This window comes from Egretta garzetta, unplaced genomic scaffold (assembly GCF_000687185.1).
Source record: "Egretta garzetta isolate BGI_Z169 unplaced genomic scaffold, ASM68718v1 scaffold656, whole genome shotgun sequence".
NCBI classification, from domain to species: Eukaryota; Metazoa; Chordata; class Aves; order Pelecaniformes; family Ardeidae; genus Egretta; species Egretta garzetta.
In genome coordinates, this window is record NW_009259968.1 from 1,313,163 (window position 1) to 1,328,749 (window position 15,587).

The 15,587-nt window shown below is 37.1% G+C and overlaps 1 protein-coding gene across 32 annotated transcripts in view; it reads right to left on the bottom strand.

The window, feature by feature from the left end:
* Window positions 1-353: 353 nt before the first annotated feature.
* The window catches only part of NRCAM (neuronal cell adhesion molecule), a 68,947-nt gene continuing 53,713 nt past the window's right edge, over window positions 354-15,587 (bottom strand). For 29 of the 32 annotated variants that reach the window (XM_035895797.1, XM_035895796.1, XM_035895801.1 and 26 more), the window contains 3 exons: window positions 12,965-13,096; window positions 9,702-9,780; window positions 354-591 (listed from right to left, as the gene is read on the bottom strand). In XM_035895797.1, the coding sequence (XP_035751690.1) occupies window positions 354-591; window positions 9,702-9,780; window positions 12,965-13,096 (449 nt within the window). The other 3 variants (XM_035895800.1, XM_035895799.1, XM_035895789.1) reach the window with 2 other exon arrangements.

The following is a 15,587-nucleotide window of genomic DNA, read 5'->3' on the forward strand; positions in this document are numbered from 1 at the left end:
GTACACGAGATTTATGTGTGAATTGTGTAGCTTTTCTTTTTTTTTTTTCATGCATTATACGGTATTTTCAACAGAAAACAAAATTGTAAGTCAATGTTACTGTTTGTGTCAGTTCCTTCTAAATAAAGTAAAAATACCCAAGTTTTGAACAAAATTTGAATGTCGTATTTTGATTCATACTAACACACCACTTAACGTGTCATTATGCTGTATAACTGTATTGACCTGCATGTTCTCATAGCATAAACACCTTGTGGTGAGGAGCTCCATTACCTGCATGTTCATAGTATAAGAGGGAGGATGTACAAGTGCTTTAAACAAACTGAAGGTACCAAGGGGACCAAGTTCTGTGGTTACACAAATGAATTCATGGCATTTACAGGAGAAGGAGCCTCAGAGCTTTCATTTCCTTCGGCAGGTTCTTTCTCTTTTTTACCACTATATTGTCCAATAAAGGAGCCATCCTCATTGAACTGACCATTTACACCTTCTCCATAGTCAACTAAACTATCATCACTGTCTTCTTTTTTCACAGTTCTGTCTGAAGGTGTCCGGCTTCCTTTTTTTAGAGGTTTATGGTCCTCTGCGTCACTGGAGACACAAACAAACAAACAAAAGGAATTAACTGATGTATTATATATTAAGACAGAATCAGCCATGCATGCAGAGTTTATAAAAAGCACGTGTGCAGCCCTACAATCCTTTAATAAACCCACATCACATTGTAGAGGCAGATCAATATGATGCAGTTGACATGAATACATGGTGTAGGAATGGTTTAAACAGAGAATGTCTTCAGCGGAGGGAGGGGGATTTGTGGGGGGGTTGTTTTGTTTGGGTTTGTTTGTCTGGGTTTTTTTTCCCCCCATCGTGCATGACTTTTCAATGATAAGACTTGTGCCCTTGGCTTAGAAGCAATTTATATGCTACCGCAAGCATTAAAAAGTGGGTTGTGAAGTTACCAAAAAAAAAACTTATTTGTTGTCCAAAGTAACAAGCTTATGATGCGCTATGAAGTTAGTCTGTTAAAACTTCTTAATTTCCTTGCCTCCTTGAACATGAATGAAGAATGAATTTGGTTAAATGAAATATACTGATTTTCTTTACTAGTATAAAGAAAATAAGAGTGCTGCATTTCAAATAATTTGTTACATAATGCAGGCCAGACTTGCAATTGTCAACCTTACCTTTCAAGAGACCTACATATTCCATTAAAAGGGTGCAGAAGAAACAAATGAAAATAGCCTAAGAAGAAAAGCAAAGTCCATATCCTGATAGTGATCAGTATTTTATCAATAATAATTTGCTCTTAAAATTGCTAGAACATTTCATGTATACAGGTAAAGCAACAAGTGAGCTTACAGTAGCTACAGTTGAGCAGTTAAGAGCATGCTTTGGTTTTTTCATTACTTATCAGATCAAGCTCCTTATCCTAATCCATAACTGATAATGTGTTCTGACCACGGTTCATGGCGATTTGGAGGACGACAGAAAAAGGAAAGGAAAGAAAGGCAGGGAGGCGAGGTCCCTGTTAGCCAAGTACTGTGGTCTTTCCCTTGTCAGTGGAAAAGCTGCAGCACCATCAGCATCCCCAAATAAATCTGCAGCTGTGGTAAGCTTGTATTTAATGAAATAGATGTAGTTGGGCTCTTTTTAGAATCCTTTACACTGAACTTCAGTTTCAAGATGAAGATTTCGGCAACAGCTCTAAAGCATTTCCAATTAAAAACCACCATTGCCAGCTGCACGTTTGGGTGCAATTATTTACCTTGTCTTAAACAGAACATGTGACTTGATTTGCATATAGGGTACGAAAGAGTAAGCGATTTTCGGTTTTGTATTTAAAGACTCCCAGCTTATGGAAAATACAAAGAAACATGTATAGAGTATCAAGGAAATAAAAATGTATTTACAATATCCACAATATTAGGCTGAAAATATATTCAGCAAATTATTTTAACTGTGTAATTCCTGAAAACAAATACCTTAGTTCTTCCATTAATTATATTTTCTATTTTTTTTCTAATGAGTATCTTTGAACACTCAGAGAAACCATATCTATATAGCGCATACAAGGTCACACAGATTATATTGTTGGCTAACAAATACCCCATTCAGAAACATTTCACTATTGCTAGAAAACCATTACACCAATTTTCCATCAAGTTGCTTCTCCTCACCTCATCACCTTTTTTGGAAGACTCCGAATTATCACATTCTAAAAGAAGTACACCTCTAATATGCATATACTTACAGGAAAAGCATACCAGAGATTTTATTCTCCTATGCATACACAAGAAAGAAGCAGTAGAAATATCTATCTTATTAACACGTAAGAAAACCTTTGTGTTTAAAATACCGAAAGGCAAAAACTCTACACTTGACTATATCAGTCTTGAGTTTGGTTTTAGTTATTGCTGTGTACATGGCATGAGGATAAAGATCGTATTGTTGATCTCCTGTGCTCACTGATATTGCAAACATACAGGCTAGTAACGTTTAAAAGAACGCTACTCCAAAATGTCAAGCATCCAGCAGCAAAGTGCAAATGTTTATAACGCTGCAAACACAAGCAGATTACAGAGACATTACTGAAGAGAGTTCATTCAGGAAGGGCCCTGTATTTAAAAGGCTGAAGACAGAGCTGAGCGTTTAAAAATCACATGCGATGCAGTTTCTCCATCGCCCTCATCAGCAGTTCTGCCAAGACTCTGGCAGTGGTAAAAGATGTGGGATTATCCAGGGTGCTTTCCACTCCTTGTTCAGGAAAAGGAAATATATGCCATGGTACCATTTATTCTTTATCAAACTGGATTATGGCTCTTGTATTAGATGAATACAATGGTTTGGGTGAAAGGGAAAGAAACTGGGGAATAAAAAGCAAAACAACAAGCAGGAGAGAGAGGAAAAAAATGAAGACATCAATGTTCTGGACAGCGCTTTTGTGACCCTAGGGATGCAAAACAGAGAAGGGACCCTGGTGCTCTGGGGAAATGAATTTTCTGCTTGCTGCCAAGAAGCAAACTCCAGAAACCACTGAACTGCATTATGAATATGGACGCCCAAAGAGCTATAGAAAACTTTAGGCTGTAGAATACATAATACTATACTGCAAAAACATGTTAAAGCCATAAATTTTGAAATGGTATCTGCAAGATTTGCTAATCTTGCTTACAGTTATTCATAAAACTATTAAAAAATGCAATCAGGATAGATCATAATTTATTTTAGGTTTTGTGTATCATTTTGCTTGCTGTCCTTTATACTAACCTATTGTAATATCTTGACATAAAAAGTGAAGTACAAACTGGGTCGACCAAAATTACAGTGGAAAACTGAAGAAGTTTTTGAAATGTGTCATGTATGCAGTGCATACAATTAATGGTAGGACAGTAAGTACTGGGAGGGAGCAAAAGAGGTGAGAATGGGTATGAATTTTATGTTTAGATGAGATAGCCATGACAATTAAGTCTAGGGACACTTCTATTATTTGTTGTCTTACAAATAAATTCCATACTACTAGGGATGAAAGTTGCTCAGTGAATACTGATGTGTACCAGTCATTTTGATAAGTACTGATAAGTACCACATGCATTTCTTGCCCTTTTAATAAGAACAGTGTTAAATATTAAAGCATATTCTAAAAGCATGATTTAAATACTTTTCATAAACAATTGCTAGTGTATGAATACACGTTTCTTTTTCTTGTTAGTCTAATGAAACACAGAAAACTTGCAGCTAATGATTAAGAGATATGAAGAAGTATGGAGGTGACAATAACATGCGTAAGTGCAACGTACAAACAGTTTTTTTTAAAAAAGTACTTGCATTTCACAAGCTCATCAGTTATTGAAAGAAATATGTACCTTGAAATCTCCTTTCTTCTTTCAACTTTTCAATTTTTCTTCCTTAGATATGGGTACATGCAGCAACCAGTCAGAATGGGGAAGACAGTTTTACGATGCCTCTGCAGTCCAGCAGGCAACTAGTTCCCACTAAACTTTGCCACATTCATGGACATGCAAAAAGACTTAATATATGGTTAGCAATATACTACTTTTCCTTATAAAACAACTGTCAGATGAAAGGCAACAAAAAAGAAACAAAACGGGTAAAGCATTCTGGGCTATTCGACACAGAAAGAGGATGCAGAAGATGAAAATTGTTGGCGGTAAATTCGTTTTTCTGTGCCCTCAGGTCAACCGCCCAGAAACACTTAAGTATATAAGCGGTCATGGAAAGCCACAGAAGTACTTTATGCTATGGCTTCCCTGCACACTCCAGGAGAACCTCTGTCCCAATACGCAACAGGTTTCTGCTCATGCTCCTAAATTGACAGGACTATCCAGATGAAAAATTTTTTCCCTAGACACTTACGCAGCTGTATCAAACCAGACTTCACAACATTTTACTATTTCTAATCTAGCTAAGACATAAGCACATCTCTCAGTTTTCTGAGTAGTTTTTCTTTAGCATCTTTGTAATACTCAATCTTCAATCATGGCAGAAGCTGGAAAAACTGGGAGATTAAGCTCTGGCTTTAAATGGCAATGGGTTGAAAAAATTGTTGTTAGTCAAAGAACCTGACTCACTCCTTGTGAAAATTTTAAAGAAAAATCTGTTTGAGAGAAATTCAACCGCCTTTCTGTCTTTGTTATTTCTGGCGGAAAATTATACAAAGGGAAATAAAAGCACTGATTTAAAAAGCAGTGATGCAGATGTTCAAGAATTAAAATAAGAACCATCAAAGAAAACACGTGTGCATAAATGAGGACACAGTAAGACCACTGCCAAATCCAATTGGACTATTCAGAGGCAAGAATTCTTCAGGCAGTCCATTGACATCATCTCTTGTGATAGAAGGGACCAAACTTAGAATTATGGTGCTGAGGCACAAATCATTGCTAGGACTGCCTGGAAATGCACCTAAGCTGCAATAAAACCTGAATAACCGCAAGAGAAAAAAATACTATTGTAGTTACAAACTATATTCTCATTGTTAATCAACCCAGAACAAGAAGGAAGAGTAATACATTATCTAGCAATCTCAGAACTCTCCACCAACCATTTCCAGAAAGTCTCTCATAGCATAACCAAGAACTTCTAGGAAAAATATTGTGTGTGTCAAAATATCAAAGAGGCAAAATAATTCAATAAAATGTGCAAACATCCTGTGGTAGCACACTAACAGTCCTACTACTGTCGTAGTTGCCTGGTCCTGTTTGATCTTCCCAAGAACATTCTGCAGCCTGCAATGAGATGCTAGACTTTCATTCTTCCTGTGAAGTTAACTAAGAAAAGCATGCTTCCGATCTCTCCCTACCCATGAATCCACAGGTCTGTAGATGCCATAACTTCTTTATTTCTCCTGATTTAGGGCCCAGCATGGAAATTTAGGCTGATTTATACACCTACACTGACATGAACAGGAGCTCTAGATAGTCTTTAATTTTAATTTAAATAAACATAAGTTTGTGGTACTTCTTGTATTTCTTGCAGTTTCTTAGCGTAAGCATTGACTGTCCACAATTTACTATCCTGGTCTTCTACAACTCAGGAAACCTGAGGCTGTAGTGCAGTTTGCTACAGAGGCACTGATTTCCCTTATTATATAAAAGTGCAGGTATGCCTCCAGCCACAGGGCATGGTATACCTGGTCATTCTGTGGTTTCTGAAACACCTGTGTTTCCTAAAGTGTTTCCTTCGTTAGATCAATATGGCAGGAAAACCGGATGTTGGATGGTCCTGCAGAAAGTATGCTCTTTGATGAAGCTGAAGAGTGCAAAACTTCAAAGAAGTCCAAGCCATCCAAAGAATACTGGGAAGCCTAGAAACTGAATGTGACAAAACCCGCCTCTAAAATTGAGAGCTATGACTTCTCTGGAGTATCTTAATTAGTCATTAAGATTTAAGTAATTTAATAATTTAAATTGTATTTTGAAACAACTAGTTTTCTAAGCATTGGGCTTACTTGTCCAGAAATATTGAAGTCTATTCAGTATAAATTTCCAAATCTTTCACTATTAGAAAGTTCCTCTTGATGGTCTGGTGTCTCTCTGAAAGTGAGATGTCCTTTCGTACTTGGCATGAAAGGAGTGTGAGACCTTATACTTTCCCCTCCCTCCTTTAAACTTCGGAGGAGAACGAAAGGAGCTCAGACACCTGTGAGGGTAAGAAAATGAAGAGCTTCCAACAGAGCTCTTTTTTTTCAGCTGACGTAAGGAGTGGTTTTGTTCTGAGAAATCCTTCATTATCTGGACCAAGGATTCACCAAACAGCTTGCCACCTGTGTATGGTAAAGACAGCAGTTTACATTTTAGATCTAGTGATGAGGTCCAAGGACGTAGCCATATAGCTCTCCAGGCTACAGTGAGGCATGCCATATTTTTAATGGTGAGTCTAAGAGAATCCTCAGCTGCATCATGGATAAAATTAGCTGCAATTTTACATAGCCTGCGTTTCTTCCGTATGGCACCAGATGGGACCAATTTCTTTTTGAATCTGGCTTGTTCTTCCTCCAACCATATTAGTAACGCTCTAGAAGCATAAGTGCAGTAGATAGATACTCCAAGCTGGGCTGTAACTAGCTTGAAAGATCTTTTAATTGCTTCCTCAACCTTTCTATCAGTAGGATCTTTAGGAAGAGCATCCATATTAGCAGGCACTGATAGTACAGGATCACCAGTAACCAATGCTTTGTCCACCTGAGGCAAGGTGCCCCACAAAGCAGCTTTATCCGCTGGAAAAGGATAGAGCTTATGTAGGACTGCTGGTGCTTCATGCTTTGCCTCAGGATTACCCCAAATCCTACAGACAAGATCTTCCACTGCTGAATGGATAGGAAGTGCATTATCTTCCTTGCCTTCTTCAGAGGGGATAAGCAGTTCTTCTGAAGCACATTCAGATTTGGAAGATTTTAGCATTAGCACTCTCTTTATGTGCTTGAACAGATAATTCTGATTCTCCATATCAAACTTACGCAGAGGACCTGGTCCTTCTTGGTCTTCTGTAGGAGACTCAGATGACACCTCCTCATCTTCAGAGGATGACTCGATCTCCAAGGCCTTGTCAGCCTCTGATTTCTCCTTCCCAGAAGCTGTTTGATCTTTTAAACTGTCCATGTGGTCAGACTCAAAAGTTTGGGAACTGCTCCCAGTTGCTTCTAGAGGAACCACTGGGACTTCTGTAATCGGTACCCTGGGATGCTTTACTGAATGGGACCTAGCCTGTGCCACCGAAGTTATACTTTGTCTGGCTGCTGTCAAAGCATCCTTTAAGACAGTAGCTAGCTCAGGCAAAATTACAGATTTCATTAACGAATTCTTTTCAGATTCAGAGAAGTGAGTAGTAGTAGAAGGTCTTACCTTCCTGTGGTAGGAGCTCTGAGTGTCTTCTGAATCTGAGCTGTAGTCTGGGGTCTGGCTGAACCAGTGCTGGAGAGAAGAATGCTGCCTTGCCAGTGAGCCACAAATTGAGTTGCAGCTGAGGGGTTGCTGGAAAAGGGATGGCTGTCCTGCCTGAGAATCTGAGCCCTCCTCCGACCCCATTATCTGTTGCTCAGAAGCATGATGTCTAGAGCCATGCCTGTACTTCCATTCGTCTGACCTCTTTTCCTCTTGGCAGAGGGAAGCAGAGACAGAACTAACCCTTGTAAGCTCTGAAGACTGCCTAGCCCTCCTCCTGGTGTAGGAGGTCTCTGATCTGGTGCTGGAGTATTGATCCCCTGACCTTCTGAAGAAGCTGGATCTGTCAGATCTCAGAGACTTTGCTTTGGTAAAGACAGGGGCTGCTTCAGGAGAATTGGCACAGCTACCTTTTCTTTTCTTTTCCTTGTCCAGTTTCTTTCCTGTCCAAGCAGACATGGACCTGAAGTGATGAAAAAAATTCAAAATACTCGAATTCCTAGATCTTTCAAAAATTACTTTTTTTTCTCCAAGGGAAACCCTATACCCTTTCTCCTCAAAGAAGCACTGCATCATGACCAGTGCCATGTGAGGCAGACAAACTGGGAACTGAGTGACTGCAGTGATGCTGGGCTGCGAGAGGGTGCCAAGATATCTTCTGTAATCTGACTGGTTGCTGCTGCTGCCCTGTCTCTAAGGAAAAAAAGAGGAAAGCCCAATATAGACTAATTACACAGAAATACATTTTAGAAAGGAGTTTTTGCATGGTAAATAGGATAAGTTCTTTCACGTGAGCAAGTCTGAAAGCTTGGCATGCATCTTTCCATATTCACCAGACATGAGGTGGACAAATGCATTATAAAATAATTTAATAAAGCACTAGATGATTCTGTAGATTAACTCAAGCCACTTAAACATGGAGACATAAATTCAACTCTTGCTACAGGTCACACATGGAAGCAGACTTGAACAGTCTTATTCTAGGCCTGAGACAACATGTATTGAGGTCATATAATTTGTACAATTCTGTACGAAGGTCAGTTTCTGCTGCTGAAGTTGCAAGTATCGAAAAACAGAGGAGCAATAAAGGAGAATGCAAACTGGACTGCCTAGGAGAACTTCTACAGTACTTATTTACCTCTGCTTCCAAACATTACTTAACAATTACTTTTTTATCAGCTGAATTTAATTAATCCTTATGCACTTAATGCTGTAATAAAACACTATTCTGAACCCATTAACCTAAGAACAGAGTATCTTTTTTTTTTTTTTAAATCAAGGAAGAATGAACAGAAACTGCTCTTTGGCATTCAGAACTGTAAATTTATTCCAGTCAGATCAAGATGCGTATTTCCCTTATATGAGGGAGCTATGGCAACGGAGTAGATCCTTCTTGAAAAAATTGATTTTTCTATGTACATTTGTAAATGTCACATCTTCAAAATAAAGGGCTTTTACAATGCTTTTGATACAAGAATGCACTATAAAATCTATTATAACACCTATGTAAAATATAATGGTATTGACTTTAGAAAATAACAACATTATTTCCTGTACTAATAAAAAAACAAAAAATAAAATGCTTCTTATTTAATAAGCTATACACATAATCGTTATATGAACAGACTTGGTAAGGCATGCTTTTTGTGATGCCAGGAGATCCAGCTAGACTACATTTACAATAAAGGAAGAGTCAGGAATAAAAGCTGTGTTGCATGCTTTGAAGCTGCTTGCTACGTATCTTGTACTGAAATACAATACTGAAATACAAATACATGACAGAGAGGTTTGCTTTCTTTCTTGTAGGACATTCCTTCACCTCTGTGTATAACATCACTTCCTTGTTACTGGATTAGGTGTTAGTACCGGCAGCCATTTTAAATGCATTTGTTTTTCAGTCAATGTGACACAAGATTGTCTTCATTAGGCTTCAATTAGAAGTGTATTTTCAAAAAACATAATGCTAAATAAATGCTAAATGCCCTAACTGAAAGGACACTGTGTCTGGTATTTTAACTATCTAAAATATGGGTGTGTAAATAAAGATTCCTCACTTTGAGACAACTGTGTTTGAATCTGGATTTCACCTTGCATTAGTGAATGGCTTATTCTAAGCTTGGATGTTTAATTTCTTTTCTAATGGTGTGGTTGAAATGCTATCTATAGTTCTATACAACATTGGATACATAATCTTTGTCAACATGGAAAAAAAAGTTAGTTTTGAATTAATAAGTGTGATATTACATACAGTACGTGTGATATGAACACTGAACATGACAAACCACATCAGTTGCTCACCTGTATTCACCAAATGTTCCATCATCTTCCTTCATAGGCTGTATTTCTGGATCAGCATGTGCATCCTCCTTTTCCTTCACTAAAATATTTGAAATAGTAATTTTTATCATGAAACTGCAAGATGAGAAACCTTAAGACCCTAATTTCTCAAACTGATCGCATTTGGCAGGAACGTGGTTTGAACAAAAATAATTTTTTGAACTGGGGCCTTAGGCTGTTACATTTTTTCTTTTGAAGGAAAAGATCTCTTAATTAGTTACAGAATTTTATTTTCATTTGAGTACAAAATACTGTATGTCATTCTGCATTAGTAAAACTTTTTCCTTTCATTTCTAGTACTAAAGAGAAAGTTTTGCTAAAAATCCTACAAAAATACTTTCTTTACTTATTAATAGAGCTACTGTTTATTGAAATATGAATAATTTAGTTTTACTTATCCATGCTCTCTATTTCCTCTTGATATTCCTCTCATACTGATTGTTAAAACTGAATCATTCACTTGTGTTCACTGTCAGTTTGTATACTTTCTGCTTTCATTTTATGCAGTAAGACTCCAGGGAATTTTAAACAGCATTTTAAGAATTACTAATATTGAAAAAAAAATAGGCTTGGTCTCTCAATTTCTTCTTTTCTATAACATGATCAAAAGCAAAGAAAACCAACTTAGAGTGGAACCTAAATTTAACACAATTTTACCTCTTGCACATCCTTGTTACAGGTTTAGTCATCATTCACTGGTGGGAATAAATCCACACACATTACTTTTCCCTCTAAAAAAACCTATGTAGCACTGTGTCCTTTGACACAGAAGCCCACTAGCACCTGAGAAAACAGATGTTTATAAAAGACATATATTCCTCTAAGTTAAGATTGTTGACAGAGTAAAATAATATATTGACTTCTAGAATTATCTTTATGGTTCTTCCCTTTGCCTTTTCATTTCTGTTTTTCTGGCTACCACTCAAATCTTTCCCCTGTGTAGCAGATACAGTTATATAATCCAATATACAATCTCTGATTTTTTACTCTGGTAATTTCCACACTTAATTTGTACATCATTAGTTTATATGCTGTTATTTAAGATGATATGAACCATTCCTGACAGTATTTTCTAAGTCTATAATTACAATAATGCATAACACCTTGAAATGTATCTGGCTGCTATAATTTCATACTGAATAATTTATTACTCTTTTCCAGACAATAGGCAATCTCCAGATGACACGCTAAAGTTACAACAAAAAAAGAGTTAATAACTTTGTGTTTTACATTTGTCACTATCTGTGGAACAGTACCTTTGCAATGACACAGGAAATACAATTAGCTCTAGAGTCACTGCTATAAACAAGAGTATATACTGAATCTGAAAATATTACATACAGTCAAGGTCTACCTTTCTATATGTTTGTGTATATGCATATGTGTGTGTGTAATTCTGCAGATGCAGAGAAAAGAAGGGCAGAGCAGGGATCTCCACAAAGTTATGACAACCTTAGCATCCAACTGCCTTCTATGCTTTTATGCAAACTGCTTTACCCTCTTCTTGATGGTGGCTCACTCCAAGCCCTCCCTAGTCTTGTCAGTCACATCACTTTACTTGTTTCATCCTCCTAATATTCTTTCTCTTTTCACAATTCCCTCCGCTACAAGTCACTTTTCTATATCCTTTGTAATCTCATCTTCTCTTTAGAAAAACCAAATATTAGGGAAAAACCTAAGATGATGTCTTCAGCCTGTCATTCAGCTTGTATATAACACTGTGTTCCTTAATCATGTGTCTTTTCTCCACGGGCATAGGTGGTTGGGACAGAAACTTCTCTTAATATTTGCTGTTGCTACAAATCCTTGTCCTCTCTATAAAACAATTAAACCATTAGATTGAGCAGAGTGGGATTCTTATACTTAATAAGGTGATTTTATCTTCTTATAAAAATAATCTGCCATTCTAAGTTTAGCTATAAAAGATTTGACTATGAGGAGGAAATGTTTGAAGTGTTTGCTGACACTTGTTTTCAGAAATGCACTGGTCAAAACAAGCAGGAGAAATTAAAACAGAGCACGGATTTTTTTATTTTTTTTTTGTACTTTTGTAAGTGCAGCCATCTTTTTCATGTCCAAATTAACAACATGAACTTCAAGAATTTTGAGTTGACTTTAAATAAGCATTCCAGAGACTGGCTATTTATATAATTTCCGAACCTTTGTAGCCTGTAACATAGAACAGAATTTTTTCCTGAAATCAAGATTTGACTTGAAACTTGGCAATTGTACTTTCTATTGTAGGAAGGAGATGAAAAAGAAAAATGAAATTATCCTTTGATGCCCAGCTGAAGTCCATTCATATCCACTCGTACTTCACGGCTGCTCTGAGATCCTATGAGGCAGTACTACTATTCTGTACAAACTGGTTGCTACTATCCTTTTCAGGAGAGCTTTAGTCTATGGATCTACTACATAAACACAAATATAAGACTTGGAAAAAACATATGTAAGACACATATATGGACGCATACATACATACACACATATATGCCTTTTATAATATGTACACCCAGAGGAATCAGAATTTTGATAAAGGTGTACGTTGCATAGTTCCAATTTTACTTACAAATTATAAAAGATACTTGGCCATTTCTAGGCCTAATACTGAAAAAAAACCCCAAACCCCTAAAAAGAAAAGCTCTTATAAAGAAAAACTTATAGAAGAAAAAGCAGCCTAACTGAAGGATGGTAACTTCAAATTTGGCTGCAAAAATGCAGAGTTGGAAGACGACCCAGATTCTGAGGAGAATGTATTTGAAACAAAATAATGTATGAAAGGATTTGTCCTATGAAATGCATTCCCAGTACAGTAAAGTAACATGGCAGCTATGATCTGGTATAAGTTTCCATGCTTTCTGACCAATTAAATTCTAACTCAGCCCCTTTTAGTGGGTTAAACACATCTGGATTAGACTTCAGAAAGTGTGTGTGGCAGGGGGGACCCCAAGTATCTCAAACAAAGCTCAAACCTCTCTAGAGAGGTAATGTAGTAATATGACCCTCCAGAAATGAAGGAGATTATACTTTTCTTAGGCTTAAATGAAGTTTTCTTTCTAGTAGTAGGCAGATTGCTCCTGACAAGCCTACCAAACCATGACCAATTTACCATATACATAAGATAAATGCAAACAAGCAGCAAATGTAATTTCTCCAGTAAACCTGAGATCTCTCTCAATGGATTACCAGTAGATGATTTTTAATCTCATTGTTGTATATCATACCTGGATATTTGCCACCCTTATTCCTCCTTATGAAGCAAACAATCAGTAAAATCAAGATCAGAAGAGCAACAGCACACATAAGACCAATGAACCACCCTTGAGTAGCGATGTCTACCTGGCGACTTGCCATTGCTAGAGAACAAAAGAAGAAAAATGAGATGTTTTGCTGCATTTAAATGCTGTGCCAAGTCAAATAAATAATAGCCAGTATGCATTTTTCTTTAATTAAGGAATAACACTTACTGTGAAAATTAGTATTAAAAAAACAGTGACACCGTATTTTGTGAATATTTTCATTATTTAAAATGTTTCCAAGTACATGTGCATAGAACTTACTTTAGAGTATGTAAGAATTCTGCCAACATTTAAGCTTAGCAACTACTTTGCAAAACCTGTGCACATACTACATTGCTTTCCACAAACCTCAAAACTATTCTCAACCATTTTACATTAATTAACCTACTGAAATGAAATTGCAAATTATAATTCACACAAACACGTCGACTGCATTCTCAAAATGAATAAAAAGCCAATGCTCATTAGCTAAGGCACTCCCATTAGTCTGAAATGGGGAAACAGATGGGTCATTCAAGACCCGAACATTCAATTTCAACTAAAAATCAACAATGAAGCATCCTTTAAAGCCTTATTAAGAATCATGTTTTCTTCCTCTCCTCAAACCCGTACTTCATCCTACCATTTGTCATGATTGCCATGATTTAGCATTAGTGAGGACTTAACACAATGCAATTGGGAAACCTTTCCTTGGCACTGTTTCTCTCCAAATGCTGATTCTATCTGCAATATAATGTAAATGATAAACAAACTACACAGGAAATGCTACGGTCACTAATAAGGGCAGGAATTATCTGCGTGGTCTCGGGGCTGGATCCCTCACACAGTGGTTTCTCACACAGTAGGAGGGTTTTTCTGGTGAAGCTTATTTTCCGCTCCCCTGTTTGGAAACACACTATAGTGAACTGGCTTTAGGGTTTGCTGTTGGGAGAAAGTGGGAAGGGTGAGAGGAGTTAGGGATGCATGGTACAGGCAGAAGATGGCATGAAGTGGAAGAAGATGGTCATCCATCCAAACTTATCTTGTCCATTTTTCACCTCCTCCTCTAGCCCCAAAACCCAAGAGTTTGAAACTCTGTGAAGAGTTGTCCAATAGACCTCTCTCTATTTGGGAAATAGAGACAAACATCACCTTCCCACATGAATAAGGAAAGTCACATGGAAAATGCTCCCTATGCATAACTCGTATGGCATTTTGGTTCAGCATTTGTTGTTCTTTCTGGCTTCATAAGATAAGGTATTGGATTATTGACAGCCAGTACATTACCAGGGTTTTAGTAAGGATCAATAGTACTTCAGATCTCAGCTTAGTTGACACTTTGCACAAGGACCAGATTACACTTGAGACCTTCAGTCAGTCTCTTTGTTCGGATGCTGTGAGTACATCAGCTCCCATGACACAATATGTTTCATCCATATCTGCTAAGGGAAGGTCCGTGGACTTGCTTCCACTGAAGTGGAGGACACAATGCATGAATATCTTTACACACAGAAATGTGAAAGTCCCAGAGCCCCATAAGGATTTGCACCTCTCCTTAGAGAAGATATGCTTTAAGGGAAGGCTCATAAAAACACATCAGAGAGAACCTATTTTCAATGGAGCATTGACTGTTTTCTAACCACAGTTCCAGGTGAGACAGCATAAACTCTTCTCCTTACAGAAGATGCTGGATGACAACTGGGAATGGTCCTGTGCTGGCGCTGTCCCTTGAACAATACCTGAGCCTTGCTTGGCAGACAGCTAGCTGACAAGACTGCACTGGGCTGCCAAGCACTCTAACAATAAAATGTAACAATATTCAATTATAGGCCAGAATTCAAGCCCATGTCTCAGTGTTATTTATTAGTTAAGACGGAGGCTGAGACAGCTAGCTTGGAAACAGCAGCTCTCAATGGTCCCAGATTCCTGTGGGTTTTCTATGGACTGTATGAAAACTCAAAGAACCTCTGGTGTCTGGAGACAGTATCTATCCTCCATTCCATAGGGAAAACTGATGTGTGTTCCACTTTAGAAGTACTAGGCTAAAATTAACTCTTTATTTTGCTTCCTCTTTCTGGTCTTACCTTTTGGGCAAAGTTATGACTTGATTTTCATTTAAGTAGATCAATGAATTAATGTGCCTGGTTATTATGGAGTTTTGATTCAGAGATTTCCCAACCTTTGTTTAAGAATATGCTTTCTGATATTTTAGAAACTGACTCTTTCTTACATGCACAATAATTTTAACTGTTTTTGCATAAAAATGTCTGTTATATAAATATGTAGCTTATATACATATGTTAATATTTTATATACCATATATAAATATATAAACATGTAAATATAAATACATATAAGAGGCAGTCTTAAAAAACAAACCACAATCTTCCTCTGAATTATAAATCAAATTAAAATAAAATTTTGTTTCCACATTAAGGCTTAAATTATTTTGAGTTTTGTACATATGCGTTCATAATAAGGCATTAAAGGTTGTATAGTACATACCGTGACAAAATGCAAAAGCACATTTAACATTCAGATGTAGTAAGAAAGAACAACAAGCAAAACA